Source organism: Frankliniella occidentalis, unplaced genomic scaffold (genome assembly GCF_000697945.3).
Source record: "Frankliniella occidentalis isolate FOCC.00 unplaced genomic scaffold, Focc_3.1 Scaffold20, whole genome shotgun sequence".
Lineage (NCBI taxonomy): Eukaryota > Metazoa > Arthropoda > Insecta > Thysanoptera > Thripidae > Frankliniella > Frankliniella occidentalis.
Genome location: NW_026267150.1, coordinates 402,218 through 417,266, shown reverse-complemented (window position 1 = coordinate 417,266; position 15,049 = coordinate 402,218). Strand labels below are relative to the sequence as shown.

Genomic DNA, 15,049 nt, shown 5'->3' with positions numbered 1-15,049 from the left:
AACAGGGACGGCAAATACTAGCATATAATCCGGCAAAATGTGTTTAAGTTGGCTCATTGCCTTTTCCATGGACGCTGCAAAACAATAATTGATTAAAATTTGATGAAAACAGATAAATACATAATATAATTATTGACAAAATTACTAATATATACCAGCAGATGCACCCATTGTAAGTTGTTTGATGTAATCTCTTCTTTTATTAATATCTGCTACCATGTAATTTTTAATCAGAACTTTTAATCGCTTTTCTGTTTCTAGACCAGCTAAAGCATAAAAACCCATAAAATCCAGGGGCAAGCATTTGTTGGGAATGCCTTTACCGAGGCCTTTGTGTAGTTTAGTGGCAAATATTTCTCTGACTTGAGGAACTTCATCAACCATCAGTTGGGAAAGGTTGTAAAACTGTTCCACACTGTACTGATCGCCCACACCTTTCTGTTCACATATTTTCAGCATAGCACAACCAGCTGCCAGTCGTAGCCATGACATCTCTGCTTTACTCAATTTATTTGATTGTAAAAGATCGCCTTTTTGTACTATAAAAGCATTGAGCATTCTGAAGGTCTTTTGGGCAGAAACAGTATCAGCTTTGAGTCCTAAGAGCCAACGAGCCATTGTTTTCATTCCCTCTACACGGCATCGTGTTTCCTCAGGCAAGGCATCTTCTCTGCACCATGGATCATCATGGTCAACACCAATCCAGTCAACATATTCCTTTACAAGCAATTCCTTAACAATCTAAAATGGGAGAAGAAAAATTTTTTAAAATGAAGGATGAGTAGAAGTCATGGTAACACTAAGATATTTGGACTACATCAAAATACCTTTCTTGACACTATGTTTTTAATTTGCACTGGGTTTTTATCAGGAAGATTGTAAGCAATATGGCCGAGGGCAACAATAGCTGTTCTGTAATGTTCTGACGATGGTTCTAAATGTTCTTTTATTCTCTGGAAAAGGTAGAAATAAGGATAAGTAAGCAAGCATTGAAAATTACAAAATCCGCACATGCAGGACAAGAGGATACCTCAAGGATTTCAGCAAAAAGTGTGTCTTGATTGTTGATAACATTGATATAAAGGCACCTAATAGCTTGCTTTGCCTGTTTTGGTGTGCCTTCAACAGACAACCTCTTACAAGTGGGAATCAAGCTTTGGGCAATATCTGGGAATTGTTCACCTTAACAAGCAAGGGATACATTAGTTCATGTAGTTCATTTCATGATTAATTTATGAAAGGATAAAATTAGATTACCTAAATTAGATTAGTAATTAACAAAGTGAAATGCTTACCAATGGGACGATATTTCCCCAAAAACGTCAACACAGACAATACTAGTGGAGCAACTTCATCTTCCAAATCCAAAAATGAAATCAAATGAGAAAGGATGTCTTGGTGAAGAAAATGTGATGGAAACACATAGGACAACATCTAAAAGAGAGTTAAGTCACATCTTAGTAGAAAATTAAGAACAACTTGAGATAATAATGAGGCAATTGCTGATAGCCTACCACCAATAACTTCAATCCTCGCTCCCCCGCTGTGTTGGGATGAAGGCCAACTTCTTCAATTAGATTGCCACCTTTTAAGCAATCTTCAACATAGCCAACCAGTATCTGAGAAAGTTGGCAAAATCATTAGATTAGATAAATTGGAAGACAAGCAATCTGTGGAAGTACAAATGTGCAAAGGGTTCTTTACCTTTAATGCTTGCTGATCAACCATTACTGAAGATATTCGTTCCAGCAACATTTTAACAGTATTGTAATACAAATTTGTCATAACAGGTTGACCAAGCTTCTTCAAAATTAAAGACGTAGTATCAGCACACTCTTTGCATGAAATGTCAGGTCTTACAACAGCTTCCATTCCAACGAGAAGACTCTGGTCTTTAAGAAGATTAGTGGAGAACTTCGTAAGAAATTCTTGGGCTTTAACAGGCTCTGGAAGAAATCTGGATATTGCTACAATGCGTTGCTGAATGTCACGATCCCTTTCTGGTGAAACTGGTCTCCTATGAATATCCAACCACTCTCCAACACTTTTCCGAACACTGTATTAGAATAAAAATAACATAATTGATTTAAAAGTATCAACAATAGTAAGAAAATGACTCATTCCTGTCTCAAAAGAAAAAGATCAAATATGTGCGAATTTATGAAAACTTACGCTAATTGATTCTTTTGTAATTCAACAAATGCCTTGGTAGCATGATCATCAATTGTACCAAGGAGGTGGTACAGCTTCTTCATTCTCTCCTCAGCTGGAAGTTGATATGGAACTAAGCAAGTGTTGAGCAGTCTCTCGACCAAAAGCCTGTAAGAAGAAAGAAACCATAAGGCCTTTGCAAGAACATTTCCTGATTGAATTTTAGAGTAAGAGAACTACCAACCTATCTTCCATTCCAGTCATATAATAACCATGTAGAATTTTATCTTTGATCCAAGTAACAGCTTTTTTAGTTGCTTGTGGTACATCTGAATCATTCAAGTGTTTCTTGTAGATCATGGCAAGCCCAGACATAGCCTCTTTTCGAATTTTGAACTGAAAGTAGAGATCAATTTTAGTATTTCATGCAGAGACTGCAATATTAATAAAAATGCATCAAGTGTAATCTTACCTTTTTATCAAGAGTCCTTTCCTTGACATACTCAAGTAGATCCTCACTGTCTGACACAACTTCAAAATCTCGCTTAGCAGTTGCAACGATTGCCATCACAACCTCATACCTTTAAGTAATAATATAAACAGGTCAGTTCAAAAGTACTAAAATAGGGAACTTCAGAGATTTCAGCAGCACATAAGACCTACCGAACATTTTCCTCTGAGTCATGCTGACGTAATTTCAAAGTTTCTGTTAATTCCTTTCGTAATTCTGGGTGATTCAGTAGAAAATGCATTGAGTACTGCACACATTTTATGCGAATAGTGACACTGATGTCATTGAAACTGCAAATAGATATATATTTGAATTACGACCAAAACACTAACATCCCATCCCATAGAGGGAATGGTAACAGCATAATAATTTTTGAGTGAGAGCCTACCGGCCAAGGAAAGCTTTCCAAAGTTGATGATGTGCTCTGGCAAGAGTTGAATCTTTTTCTGAAAACATTCTGGCCAGTAAAGAAACAGCCCCAAGTCTCTCAACTTCTTGAGCACTTTTCAACTTGCATTCCAACTGTGGCAAAACAGCGAGTAGGACAGACGGACAAATGTGGTTAAGCTCATAGATAAGGTCATACACTTTAGATGCTATCCCCAAGCCACGTTCTTCTTTTCCAAGAATTAGCACATGGTTGAAAAACTGAAATAAAACAAAGAGATTTTATATAAGATGGAAAATCCAGCTTTCAAGAAAAGATTATTTTTTTCATTCAGGATAGTAAATAAATCTTACTGCTTGAATATAAGGCTCTAGTGTGTCACTACACTTCACAACGAGCTCCTTTGCAAGGGCATAAGCATTCTTTTTTTGTGATTTATTAGGCTCCACAATATTCATTAATATGATGTCTAATAATTCATTTGACACTATATCTGATTCAGTAATCAGAGGACACAAAACATCCAACATAAAGCTTTTAACCTTTCCAGAGTGTTCATCGCTGAAATTTTAAAAGAGCTTCTATTATCAAGAGAATATGTGTATAGAGAAATTAAGAAAATAGAAGAAAAAACAACTGTCATATTAATAGTTCAGAGATAGAGTCTAACTTTTGTGACACTTACTTCACAATTTTGAACATAAGCTGGAAGAGATTACAGAAAATTTCTTGGCAATCCTCCAATTCAAAGCACATGTTGAATGATTTGACATAGGCTAAATTCTCAAGCAAATAGAAATAACGTTTGAATGCAGGATCCTTAGGATCACGCAATCCAGATAATTGCTTGATGAGAAACAAAAATATTGTCTGAAACAAATGAAGATTGCATTTAGAGATAAGATTTAGGTTTGTTCAAGTTCAAGATAAAATTACTACTCAGCATACCTTGACTTGTTCAGGATCTTTATAGGGAGCTTCAGGTGCATAGACACGAAGCACATCAGCTATGCAACAAGCGATGAGCAACTGTACATCACGGCTTTGATGAGTCAAAAAGTGTTCCTCTGCTAAGTGTAGGGCAAGGGGAATATACTGTTGGTACGCTCCTTCATCTTGGCCCATAGCCTGCAAGGTGTGGGCAAGAGTCTAAATTGGGGAAAAGAAAAATTTTAATGTTAGTTTACATACAAGAAGTTCTTCATTGCATAAAAATCTAATAAATGAATAATTTCTTTCATAAAAATGTGAACCTGTTACTTCATAATCATGAACTTTAAAGTAGTGAAAACCACAAGATACAGTAGAGAACAGAGTGATTGCCACCCATAACACATACCTTGAGCCTCCTGATTAATTCATCTGGGCCCAAATCATCCGATACAGGGCGGCACCCCTGAGGGTATACAATTTCATGTGGTGACATGTTACTGAAGCATCAACACTGCAAAAGGTATGACAAAAAAAATAATGTCAAATTAAAACACACAAAAATGAGCAAAATTAAATACACCAATGGGTAAAAGACAACAATAAGACAGGTTATGGAGACATTCATCTACCTCACTTTTTAAAAAGGAAAAAAATTAAAACTATGTAAAATTCTAACAGGGTAAAAAGAAAAAATTAATTAAGAAGTGAGGTTTATAGATGAGATAAGAAGTTTCCTATTCTTCATTTAAAACTGATTCAAAAGAGATGTGGAATGGTAACAACAATGAATGAACTGTTGTCAACACTACTTAAAGTTTAGATGTCCTCTGCTCTTGGTTTGCCATTAAACCAAGGTAAGTTTACCACAACAATACCAAAAAAACTCCGCGAAATTGCCATCAAAATATCTTCGATAGAACTTGTGAAAGTATGAACATAATAATAATGAGAAGGGGCGTCAAGTACACAAAAATATTGCGTAAACTATCGGGCTTGGGCGACCTCACACACCACCAAGAGATGTTTCAGCTTCACCAAGCGTATCAATTCGCCGGTACCCTAGACTAACGGCTGCAAAACCATGTGAATCCGAAACTAGGATAACCCAAAACGACAAAAAGAAGAGAGATTTTATTTGTTTTAGTTATTCTGATATTAATTTCAAAAACAGTAGAGTAAAATCATGTCTTTCGCCTTGTAATGTTGGTAATAGATGCACACACAGCCTCAAAAACAGACAAGCGGAGATTTTAAGGCATAACGAAGAATTACGTCCAAAATTGAACATTCATAACATAGAAGAAGTTTTGGAGAACTCGTAGACATGTTCGCTGAAGTACTAGTACCTTAAATGTTGAGAAATGGTCCGAGTCGGCAGAGTCTTGGCTGAGGGCCTACCTAGGAAGTAGGCCTCCCACAAATCTTCGGTTACGAAGTAAAACTAGGGTTTCCACGATACATTCGACATCAAAACACATACAATCCCGGACCAGTCACATCTCTGTCATCTAAATAACCACATAATCACAAATAAAATGTTTATAACACAAAAAGACGCTCATTCTAACATATCTGAAAACTGCGGGAAATATTTCCGGTAAACACCTTACGTAGAACAAGGCTACCAACACAACAAACTCTACCTTCAATGTTATTTGGCTATAGGAGCGCCGGGCTGCTTCGGCCTGGGTACGAATCATCTTTTATGACTAAAATAGGAACTATCCAACACATTTTCCATAATTCCTTAAAGAGAAGCTACTCAATTTCGTCCAGTGTTTTTTTTGATCGTGTGGACTGAATTAAATTTGGATTGAATCGGTGGAAATCGCTATTGCTTGCGTGTGACTGTACTTGTTACCTCTTTCGCCTTTGTGAGTCTTTCTGCTGGAGCGGCACACACACATTCACACCCACACAACTGAATGCTGCTACTACTGCTACCGCAGCAACAGCTTCGCGGCGGCAGCGATCGGTCACCGGACTCAGGCGTATCATAATCCGTTGCCATCGTGCACCTGGTACGAATTTGTTCAATATCTGAGTGAAACCTAAAGAAATCAACTCAAAATGACTGCAGTAAAGGGCTCCGGAGATGGAAGTAGAGTTCATTCCAACGCTTTTAAGGATAAAAGCAAACCTGCCGACATTCGAGCCAGCAACATCCAAGCGGGGAAAGGTAATATCCTTGTTTATTGTCGCTTATTTGTCACCTTTCGAATTTTTCTACTTTCGATTTTAGTGGTTACATCAGTAATGCTACTCACCGTCAACTCATCGCAGTAATTTCCTGACTGGCATCTAATGTAACACTATCAAACCTAACCTTAAAATTTTCGGCATTTCCCTTTCCTCTATTTTGCTGCTTTTGTTTTACTTTGCCATGAGCATTTTGTCTATGTAACTGTCAGCGTACCCCTTACTTTTATGATTGTATTTTTCTTACATGTATGACCCAACCTATGAGTCATATAAAAGCCCATAATGAATCTATTTTCAGTTCCGTCACTTATTGTCACAAAACTTGTGTACTATTATTTATTAGTTAGGAATAGACTAATGGATCATCATAATATTTCTTCATTTTGCAAATCTGTCATCCTTATGTTATTGATTTGTGTTTCAGCTGTTGCTGATGCTATCCGTACCAGTTTGGGTCCACGTGGAATGGACAAAATGGTAAGTCGGTACTGCAGACACTATTTATATGTGCTCATTGATAATAATTCTAATTCTTGCATGTCTCTTTGACAGATTCAGTCAGCCAATGGTGAAGTGACCATCACTAATGATGGTGCCACCATTTTGAAGCAAATGAATGTTGTCCACCCAGCTGCCAAAATGGTAAGCTCACCATCTTCTGTGGTTCTTCTGATAGCTTGTTTTTTCTACTAATTTGATTCTGATTTTTGTAGCTGGTTGAGCTGTCAAAGGCTCAAGACATTGAGGCAGGTGATGGCACTACGTCTGTTTGTGTTGTTGCTGGAGCCCTTCTGGAGGCAGCAGAAAAAATGCTTCAAAAGGGTATTCATCCAACTGCAATCTCTGATGCCTTTCAAAGGGCAGCTACAAAGTCTGTTGAGATTATTAGAGGAATGTCTGTACCAGTGAATCTCACTGATAGGTAAAGGACTAGCTTCTTTAAACTTTCTTTAAACTCTTTAAACTTTTCATCATGGTTCAGTTTACTTGATTTCATTGTTGGTTATTTTCCAGGGAATCTCTTGTAAAATCAGCCTCCACTTCTCTCAATTCTAAGGTAGTTGCACAGCAGTCAAGTCTACTTGCTCCGATTGCAGTTGATGCTGTTCTGAAGGTGGTAGACCCACAGAAACCATCGTCAGTTGACTTAAAAGACATCAAAGTCATTGAAAAACTAGGAGGAACTGTTGAAGATACAGAATTAATTGAAGGTTTGGTGTTCACTCAAAAGTCTGCTGGTGTGAATGGCCCAAAGAAGGTTGAAAAGGCCAAAATTGGTCTTATTCAGTTTTGTATCTCCCCACCCAAGACAGATGTAAGTTTCAGATGCCTTATTCATTGATATTTTAGCCTGTTTTATGACTAAAATTTTGTTATGAAGTTTTTTTTTTTAAATAACCAGGAAGAAAAATTATAAGACTATGCTTTTTTTCAGATGGACCATAATGTTATTGTGTCAGATTATGCTGCCATGGACAGAGTTTTGAAAGAGGAACGAGCTTACATCCTGAACATTGTCAAACAGATTAAAAAGACAGGATGCAATGTTCTGCTTATTCAAAAATCAATCCTCAGAGATGCAGTGTCTGATCTTGCCCTACATTTCTTGGACAAAATCAAAGTTATGGTTATTAAAGACATTGAACGTGAAGACATTGAATTTGTCAGCAAGGTATAGTTGCCCCGGCATGCCTGTTTCTTAATAATTGTGCTTACAATATAAAATATCTAATATTTTTTCAAAACATTTTAGACCTTAGGATGCAGACCAATTGCTAGTTTGGATCACTTCTTGCCTGAAAATCTGGTTAATGCTGAGTTGTGTGAAGAGATGATGACTGGTACAGGCAAATTTGTCAAGGTTACTGGTATCCAGAATATGGGACGAACTATGACAGTTCTTGTTAGAGGATCCAACAAACTCGTCTTGGAAGAGGCTGGCCGTTCCCTGCATGATGCACTCTGTGTGATTCGCTGCCTGGTTAAGGAGAAGTATGTTCTAAGTTTTGTCTGAAGTTTGATATAACAATGATGCTTGTCTCAATTTTCATACAACACATTTGAAGACTTGTCTTTTGATAACTAATTTTGTCTGAGTTCACCATGTTTATGAAAAAGAAATACCATTATGCAAGTTCATATTTCATGGATATCATTTTTGTTCTAGGGCCCTTATTGCTGGTGGGGGTGCCCCGGAAACTGAAGTAGCTATCAAGTTGACCCAATATGCTCAGACAGTAACTGGTGTAGATGCGTACTGTTTCAGGTTTGTGTGAATATTTTTTTGTTTTCCTTTCTATCCTTTTTGCATCCATGTATTTATGAATTCATTGCTTTACAGGGCATATGCTAATGCTCTCGAAGTAATACCTGCAACACTTGCTGAAAATGCAGGCTTAAATCCCATTGCAACTGTTACTGAACTAAGAAATCGCCATGCTGAAGGTGAAACAACTGCAGGGATTAATGTTAGGAAGGGGGCTATTACTAACATCTTGGAAGAAAATGTGGTCCAACCTCTTCTTGTGACGACCAGCATCATCAACTTTGCAACTGAAACTGTTAGGAGCATTCTCAAGATTGATGATATTGTAAGTAGAGTGCATCATAGCTGAGAGCATACTTGTTTACGTTATTGAGCTTTAAGTCCATTAATTCTGGCTTCTTTGTTTTAGGTTAACACTGTTCAGTAAAACATTGAAAAATATTTTACTTAATGAAATGTAAGTTTCATTCCTTAAATATCAGTTATATGAATGATTGCACTGCACTGATGTTATTCTTCATTTTCCTTTCATTACTCAGAAACATCAAGCTTTTGCCCAGTGCCGCTTTCATCAGATAGTATTAATGTCTATGATTTAATAATTTCTATTTATACATGCTTGCTCATAACACCCACTTGAACATCTTTTAAATTTTAGATTTTATGAGAGTGTCATTTGCACTATTAACCAATTCTATTGTTCATTGTTGCTTATCATCGGAAAAATTATTTTTCACCAGCATTTATTTAATAAAGTACCTAAACATTACGAAGGACATTCATTTTATATTGTAACAATGCCCCACCACATAGTTTTATTAGAATTTTAACAATTCTATGACATACATATCACATACATAACATTTTTACTGCACAATTATGGAAAAAGTGAATTCATGCAGCAGAGCAGCACAGTAAAAATGAAGGGACAAGTGCAAAATGGTACATGGGCAAGAACAAAATGACAATACCGGTAGTTCGACTAAACTTAAGTCTACTTTCTTTATATTGACCACTTAATATATAATGCAGAGTCAATGGCACTTGCTGACTACATGGTCTAAGTACAGGTATGAAATAAAATTTGATGACAAAGAATCAATGACTGATGTGTCATCATGTCCTTTCTCCCATGTGACAAACATATTAAGAAAAACAAAACCCTGAGAAAACTGCACAGACTTCTTGTATAACAATACCAATAGTACCAATTTTTAGGATCAGGAGGCAGCCGTACCAGATCTCAAATCACTCTTTGCCAAACCTTAGAAAACTGACGGCATAATGAAGCTCATGCAACTTCCACTTAATTTTGACCCAGTAAAGAGTGTTGTATTTTTTTAAAACATGGTCCCAGGCAAAGACATTAGTTATATGTATAAATAAAATACTGGTGTACTCCCAAAATTACAATCTTCAGAACCTTTGTTTCTCGCTGGGACCAAAATTTATTTCAATGCCATTTTTAACATACAATCAAATGTAATCTAGGAAAGACCCCATTGGTTCAGGTAAAAAAAGACAAGAAATAGAGAAACAAGGTATCTTAAGAGTTAAGTTAACAAAGAAAAAAAAGTACGTAATCAAACATTCATTCATCAGATCTTACCTCATCCCAGAGCCTGGAGAAATTGCAGGGACCCTTCAAGCTTCCTTTCTCAAACCTTCATCTTGAAATAAAACTTTCAGAACTCAAAATGCCATAACAAAAATAGATAGATAAAGAAGAAAGAATTGAAAAGACTATTGAGATACTCACATTCCTCAAACACCCCACAAAAAAAGAAAAAAACAGTTTAAAAAACAGCATTTACATAAATCTACTTAATAAATAGCAACTTTACAACAAATTACAGCAATTTTCTATGAAATAAGTAAGCCCCAATATTTAAAGTCAACTCCTGCTTAAGATTCCAAACTGGTTTACCTATAACAGCTGTACCACATGTGATACAGGTCACATTATTAATGTGAGTATATTTTGGACCGCGAAATATTATTTTTTCTCTATACATACAAGATACATTTTTAGATCAAAAAAATAAATCAATTGCTATTGAGACTGTCTGCTCACCTGCTTGACATTACTTCATGGGAAAATTCTCCACTTAAAAAAAGGATGGAATCATACTGAAAATGACCAAAACAGTAAAAGGAAAGCATTGACAAATTTGCTGGCAGTGAAAGGTGAGTTGTTTTTTTTGGGGTTTTTTTTTTGTCCTTTCACTGCGATGTATGAAAACAGCTTGACACAGATTGAAAACTCATATTCAAGAATAGGTCATTCATTACAGTTTGCCAAATTATACACAAAGGGTATTCTTCTAACAGAATGTTTAACGGTCTTTGCAGGATGGGTGATTTCCACCGTCTTTTTTTTCCTTTCTGAGTATGCTGTACCGCATGCCAGCGTGCGAACTGGTTGCTTGTTCGCTCGGCGCAGTTTGCTTGGAAACGAGACGCAAGTCCACCCGCACGCCTACATGCGAACAGTATACCCAGAAAAATTGATGGCGAAACGCAAATCACTCACCCTGTACATGTTACAAACTGATCATTCATATAGGTTTATAAAGAAGAGTTGTGACATACTTCTTCCGGTACCTATGAGTAGCAGATAAAACCATAACACCATCTTTGATTGAAAGTGCATACAAATGGTTTAACATGACATGGTTGGGCTCAGGGAGTAGTGTCGGTTCGCACTGTAAAAACAAATCATAAATTTAATTTATATTTAAGATACAAAAGTGTATTTTAACAGAAGTTTTCCTTACCGATAAAGGAGTGTCTTTATTTAAAATGACTTGTAGGAGATGCGGAGGGAGAATAGGAGGCCCAGGAACTTTCTCCCAGGGTTTGTTTTGTGGGATTTCTTGACAATAATCACCTGCAAGAAAAATTTGAATTAAAATTGAACTAAGAACAAGAATGTAAAGATCACTACTCTCAAAAACAATATCCTTACTTTGTATAGTTTGACTGACACTCTCACTGTCTTTGGCAAGGGCTTGGAACACTTCAAAATCTGACCTCTTCACTGACACCATGTTGTTTTTGGTGCCCACATCGTTGTGTATTATTTTCTGATTAAATTAAAGGAGAACCGATTTAAATAAATGGAATACACAATCTATCATTTACACAACAATTTCTTAAGTCAAGTTGCAACATACCACAGAAGGATCATGTTTCCATTCTCCATCAACCATGAATTTGTACTGATGTTCCCCCTCTGGGAGGTCAATTATAGTAACAAAATCACCATGACTGTTCAAAAAAAATAAAAAACACAGCTATTAAAGTTTTACTTGCATGGATCAAGATCAGTAAACCAGTTAACCAACCCTCACCTCTTGACCATTGGGATCACTTTCCACTCTGTAAAAGTTCCACTTATGTAAACTTGCTTTCCACCACCATCCCACTTAAAAACAGTTGGCAAAACCTTTTCTCCAGGTGGTTCCTCAATCTTGCTTCCTTCAGAAATCGTATTAGAGCGAGGTCTAGATGGTTGCATAGAAAACTCTCCATCAGCTGAGTGATCCTTAGAGTGTTGCTGGAATTAAATATCAACTCATAATTCTGATGATGGAACTAATTACAATTGGTTATTTTAAAGGCAGGTTCACGAAAGAACACAATTTACAATGAAATACAAATCATACCATTGAAGAGGAGTTGGAAGTTGGTTTGGTATAATATGGTTGTTCCTCTTCTTCGGTGGATGATAAGTACACTAATCTGCTGTTAGGCTTCTTGTCAAATGTAAATGCTTGCCCTCCATCTTTCCCTGGTGATGACGGAGCATGCATCTCACCTGGCTTGTGCCGCTCCCTTGCATTACTCCCAGCATTTCCCATCTTGAAAACACTGAAAATAGAAAACGATTTCAGGTAAACTTCGTTTACCATTGAAAGTCAAGAGTAGTTTTGATAAAAGTAACGATCATGACAAGTTAAAGCAAATGAAGGAAGTAAAAGGTTCTTATCTGTTTTAAGAACAAAGAGACCAATAATGTTCAAACAGGCTTCAGAAAAAAATGTATTAAATCAGTAGTGGCCTTGAAGAGAGAATGTGTAGTAAAGAACTATTTCAAAGAAATTGCGTGCATTGTTACAATGTCAACCGCCTAAAAAATTGACAATTAATGTAATTGTGCCCAGAGGAAATATTATGACATCAATATTCATGTTTACATTGTCCTATAACACTGTTAACTAAATAGGCAGTAACAGTATGCAAATGTAAAATGTTAATTAACACGTAAAACCAAAACATGTCCCCAAGTAAACCATAAAGTGATTTTTTTTAATCTTTAAAGACAGGAATTTTCAAAGAAAGCAGCCAGTAAGTAAGAAGTATATTATTGTTTAACCTAGACTATTATTTAATTCTGGAATGACAAATGCATCATAACGACAAAAGTAAGAACCACTTTTACCTAAGATGGAATTAATTTATAAAAATTTGGAAACCAACAACAATAAATTAGATTACACGCAAAACACCAACAATATCTGGCTGTATTCTTCACAAAATTTACATTGGATAAGGACCAGCAGACCAAAGGCACAGTGTATTTTGGTCTGTCACAGCAGGCGCTGGCAAAGGAAACAAAAAAATAACAGGCGTCGACATCGTTCACCAACACTAGCACAAATATAAGCACAGCAAAATCGCTTATTATTTGTATTTTTAGATTAATATGCTTAATAAAACACCTCTATTTAGTGCAATTAACACAAACTGTTTCTCAGACACCACCATTTATCAGCTAATTTATATTTTATTGTACCTTACATTCGTTTTTATTGCTTCTTATGTGGTACAACTTGTTCTCATTCCTGTTGTTCTACCCCCCTGCCCCCCTCCCCCTCCCCGTAGTCAGCAGCCATCAAAGTATCAACATACTTTGAAGTGACCCACGTGATTTTGACTTAGTCGTTTCATTGAAATTTGTCAAAACTATTTGACTGTCTGATATTTTTTCAAAATGGTAAGTTCGAAATTTTGCACAATCTTGAGGGTTTGAATCAGAAGCAATACTTATGTGTTCTATGATAGAAGCATCATGTTCGTTGTAGTGTGAGGTTAAGCTGTCTGCACAAGGGACCACACAAATATTTTGTTTCCCTGCTCATAGTTGTTTTCCAATTTTCTACCTAGGGCAAAACGAAGAAGACGAGGAAGATCGTTACTCAGAGGTTTGCTCAGATGAAAAAGATGATAAGTCAGAGCGATCCTCGAATGTAAGCACAGTAAAATTTGTCTTCATCTCACTATTAATTGTGACACCCTTTTAAAAGTAAAATGCGTAATCCTAATGTAACTAACATTTCTTCCTCTCTTACCTAGCAAAGCAGTTAAACGGGAAGAACCAAAAAAGAAAAGGAAGGAGGATCCGAATCAATTAAAAATTGTTGATGCGTGAGTGCAAAGCTTTTAATAGTATCCTTTTTGATATGTGAACGATATCTGTCCTGAGTACCATTTGTAATACTCGATTTCCTTTTCAGGCCTCAAACTTCATCCGCCTTATTTTTCCAGTACAATACCCAATTGGGGCCCCCATATCGCATTTTAATTGATACAAATTTTGTAAATTTTTCTATCAAATACAAACTTGATATTGTTCAAAATATGATGGACTGTCTTTATGCCAAATGTAAGGGCTATTGTTTGTTTGGATGCTAATAGTACATTTACATTTGGGTTTTATGTTAAATCGGGTGAATTGATGTGTTAATCTTACACATAACCCTTTTTCGACAGGCATTCCCTACATCACCGATTGCGTTCTGGCTGAGCTGGAAAAGCTAGGACAAAAATACAAAGTAGCACTTAGAATAATCAAAGATCCAAGGTTTGAAAGATTACCATGTATGCACTTAGGAACTTATGCTGACGATTGCCTAGTTCAAAGAGTAACTCAGGTATGTTGATAAAATAGATTTACAATTTTTGTGCTATGTTAAAAGCCAACAGCATTTTTCTTATTTTTTAATTTTTCTTTGCAGCACAAATGCTACATTGTTGCAACATGTGACAAAGATCTTAAGCGTAGAATAAGGAAAGTCCCTGGTGTTCCCATCATGTACATTTCACAACACAGGTCAGATTCTTGTAAATTTAATCACATGATACAAAACTCAATTTTTTTTTAAATATTCTAATCTATTCTTACCTCTTCAAATTTTAGGTTTACTATTGAGCGCATGCCAGATGCTTATGGTGCGCCTAAAACTTGATTTTAGTGCCTGCGAGTCTACTTAAATACCCAGGACTTGTGTCATAATATTAGAGTTTTCTTTACTCTGTGAAATTAATGATATTGAAATAATCTAAAGTACCTTAAATTATACTACAGGGTCACACTACTCTTAATTAAAGACCGTCTTCTCTTATTCTATCTACGTTTATTCATATTCATTCATTTAGCATCTTAGTGGTGCCATGTGCTGAAAGTGCCTTGCACCCCGCAACATGGTCGCAATGGTGGCCCTTTCTGCGGCTAAAGTGCTGCTTCATGATGTAATCGACCGACGACGACTGCACGCAGTCATCTTATCTGGCACCTCAGATTTCCCCTACCCCC

The 15,049-nt window shown here is 36.4% G+C and overlaps 4 protein-coding genes across 11 annotated transcripts in view; 2 read left to right on the top strand and 2 right to left on the bottom strand.

Moving 5' to 3' along the window:
- The window catches only part of LOC113208698 (sister chromatid cohesion protein PDS5 homolog B), a 12,767-nt gene extending 7,163 nt beyond the window's left edge, over positions 1 to 5,604 (bottom strand). Inside the window, exons 1-16 of one of the 2 annotated variants that reach the window (XM_052264673.1) lie at positions 5,330 to 5,604; positions 4,390 to 4,494; positions 3,999 to 4,199; positions 3,736 to 3,920; positions 3,404 to 3,611; positions 3,051 to 3,310; positions 2,815 to 2,952; positions 2,624 to 2,732; positions 2,396 to 2,547; positions 2,173 to 2,319; positions 1,705 to 2,056; positions 1,515 to 1,619; positions 1,296 to 1,434; positions 1,031 to 1,182; positions 828 to 953; positions 156 to 741 (exon numbers count right to left, since the gene is read on the bottom strand). In XM_052264673.1, the coding sequence (XP_052120633.1) occupies positions 156 to 741; positions 828 to 953; positions 1,031 to 1,182; positions 1,296 to 1,434; positions 1,515 to 1,619; positions 1,705 to 2,056; positions 2,173 to 2,319; positions 2,396 to 2,547; positions 2,624 to 2,732; positions 2,815 to 2,952; positions 3,051 to 3,310; positions 3,404 to 3,611; positions 3,736 to 3,920; positions 3,999 to 4,199; positions 4,390 to 4,476 (2,947 nt within the window). In that variant the 5' untranslated portion in view covers positions 4,477 to 4,494; positions 5,330 to 5,604. Of the gene's footprint in view, positions 1 to 155; positions 742 to 827; positions 954 to 1,030; positions 1,183 to 1,295; positions 1,435 to 1,514; positions 1,620 to 1,704; positions 2,057 to 2,172; positions 2,320 to 2,395; positions 2,548 to 2,623; positions 2,733 to 2,814; positions 2,953 to 3,050; positions 3,311 to 3,403; positions 3,612 to 3,735; positions 3,921 to 3,998; positions 4,200 to 4,389; positions 4,495 to 4,858; positions 4,993 to 5,329 lie in introns of those variants that run through there. The other variant, XM_052264674.1, reaches the window with a different exon arrangement.
- Positions 5,605 to 5,883: 279 nt separating this feature from the next.
- Positions 5,884 to 9,220, top strand: LOC113208695 (T-complex protein 1 subunit delta). The gene is made up of 11 exons (XM_026425813.2): positions 5,884 to 6,162; positions 6,610 to 6,662; positions 6,738 to 6,827; positions 6,899 to 7,107; positions 7,200 to 7,500; positions 7,621 to 7,857; positions 7,939 to 8,177; positions 8,353 to 8,451; positions 8,527 to 8,776; positions 8,861 to 8,908; positions 8,991 to 9,220. The coding sequence occupies exons 1-10, from the start codon at positions 6,054 to 6,056 to the stop codon at positions 8,876 to 8,878; spliced, it is 1,605 nt and encodes a 534-aa protein (XP_026281598.1). The 5' UTR covers positions 5,884 to 6,053; the 3' UTR covers positions 8,879 to 8,908; positions 8,991 to 9,220.
- Positions 9,221 to 9,233: 13 nt separating this feature from the next.
- LOC113208697 (5'-AMP-activated protein kinase subunit beta-1) overlaps positions 9,234 to 15,049 on the bottom strand; it is a 6,450-nt gene continuing 634 nt past the window's right edge. For 2 of the 7 annotated variants that reach the window (XM_052264676.1, XM_052264677.1), the window contains exons 2-6: positions 12,120 to 12,324; positions 11,805 to 12,010; positions 11,628 to 11,721; positions 11,229 to 11,537; positions 9,234 to 11,156 (exon numbers count right to left, since the gene is read on the bottom strand). In XM_052264676.1, coding sequence (XP_052120636.1) covers positions 11,010 to 11,156; positions 11,229 to 11,537; positions 11,628 to 11,721; positions 11,805 to 12,010; positions 12,120 to 12,324 — 961 coding nt within the window. In that variant the 3' untranslated portion in view covers positions 9,234 to 11,009. Of the gene's footprint in view, positions 11,157 to 11,228; positions 11,538 to 11,627; positions 11,722 to 11,804; positions 12,011 to 12,119; positions 12,325 to 12,895; positions 13,267 to 15,049 lie in introns of those variants that run through there. The other 5 variants (XM_026425816.2, XM_052264675.1, XM_052264679.1 and 2 more) reach the window with 5 other exon arrangements.
- On the top strand, positions 13,301 to 14,858 carry LOC113216871 (rRNA-processing protein FCF1 homolog). Its single transcript, XM_026436700.2, has 7 exons — positions 13,301 to 13,450; positions 13,621 to 13,703; positions 13,810 to 13,881; positions 13,971 to 14,119; positions 14,227 to 14,387; positions 14,472 to 14,566; positions 14,654 to 14,858. Exons 1-7 carry the CDS (start codon positions 13,448 to 13,450, stop codon positions 14,700 to 14,702), a joined length of 612 nt encoding a protein of 203 aa, XP_026292485.1. The 5' UTR covers positions 13,301 to 13,447; the 3' UTR covers positions 14,703 to 14,858.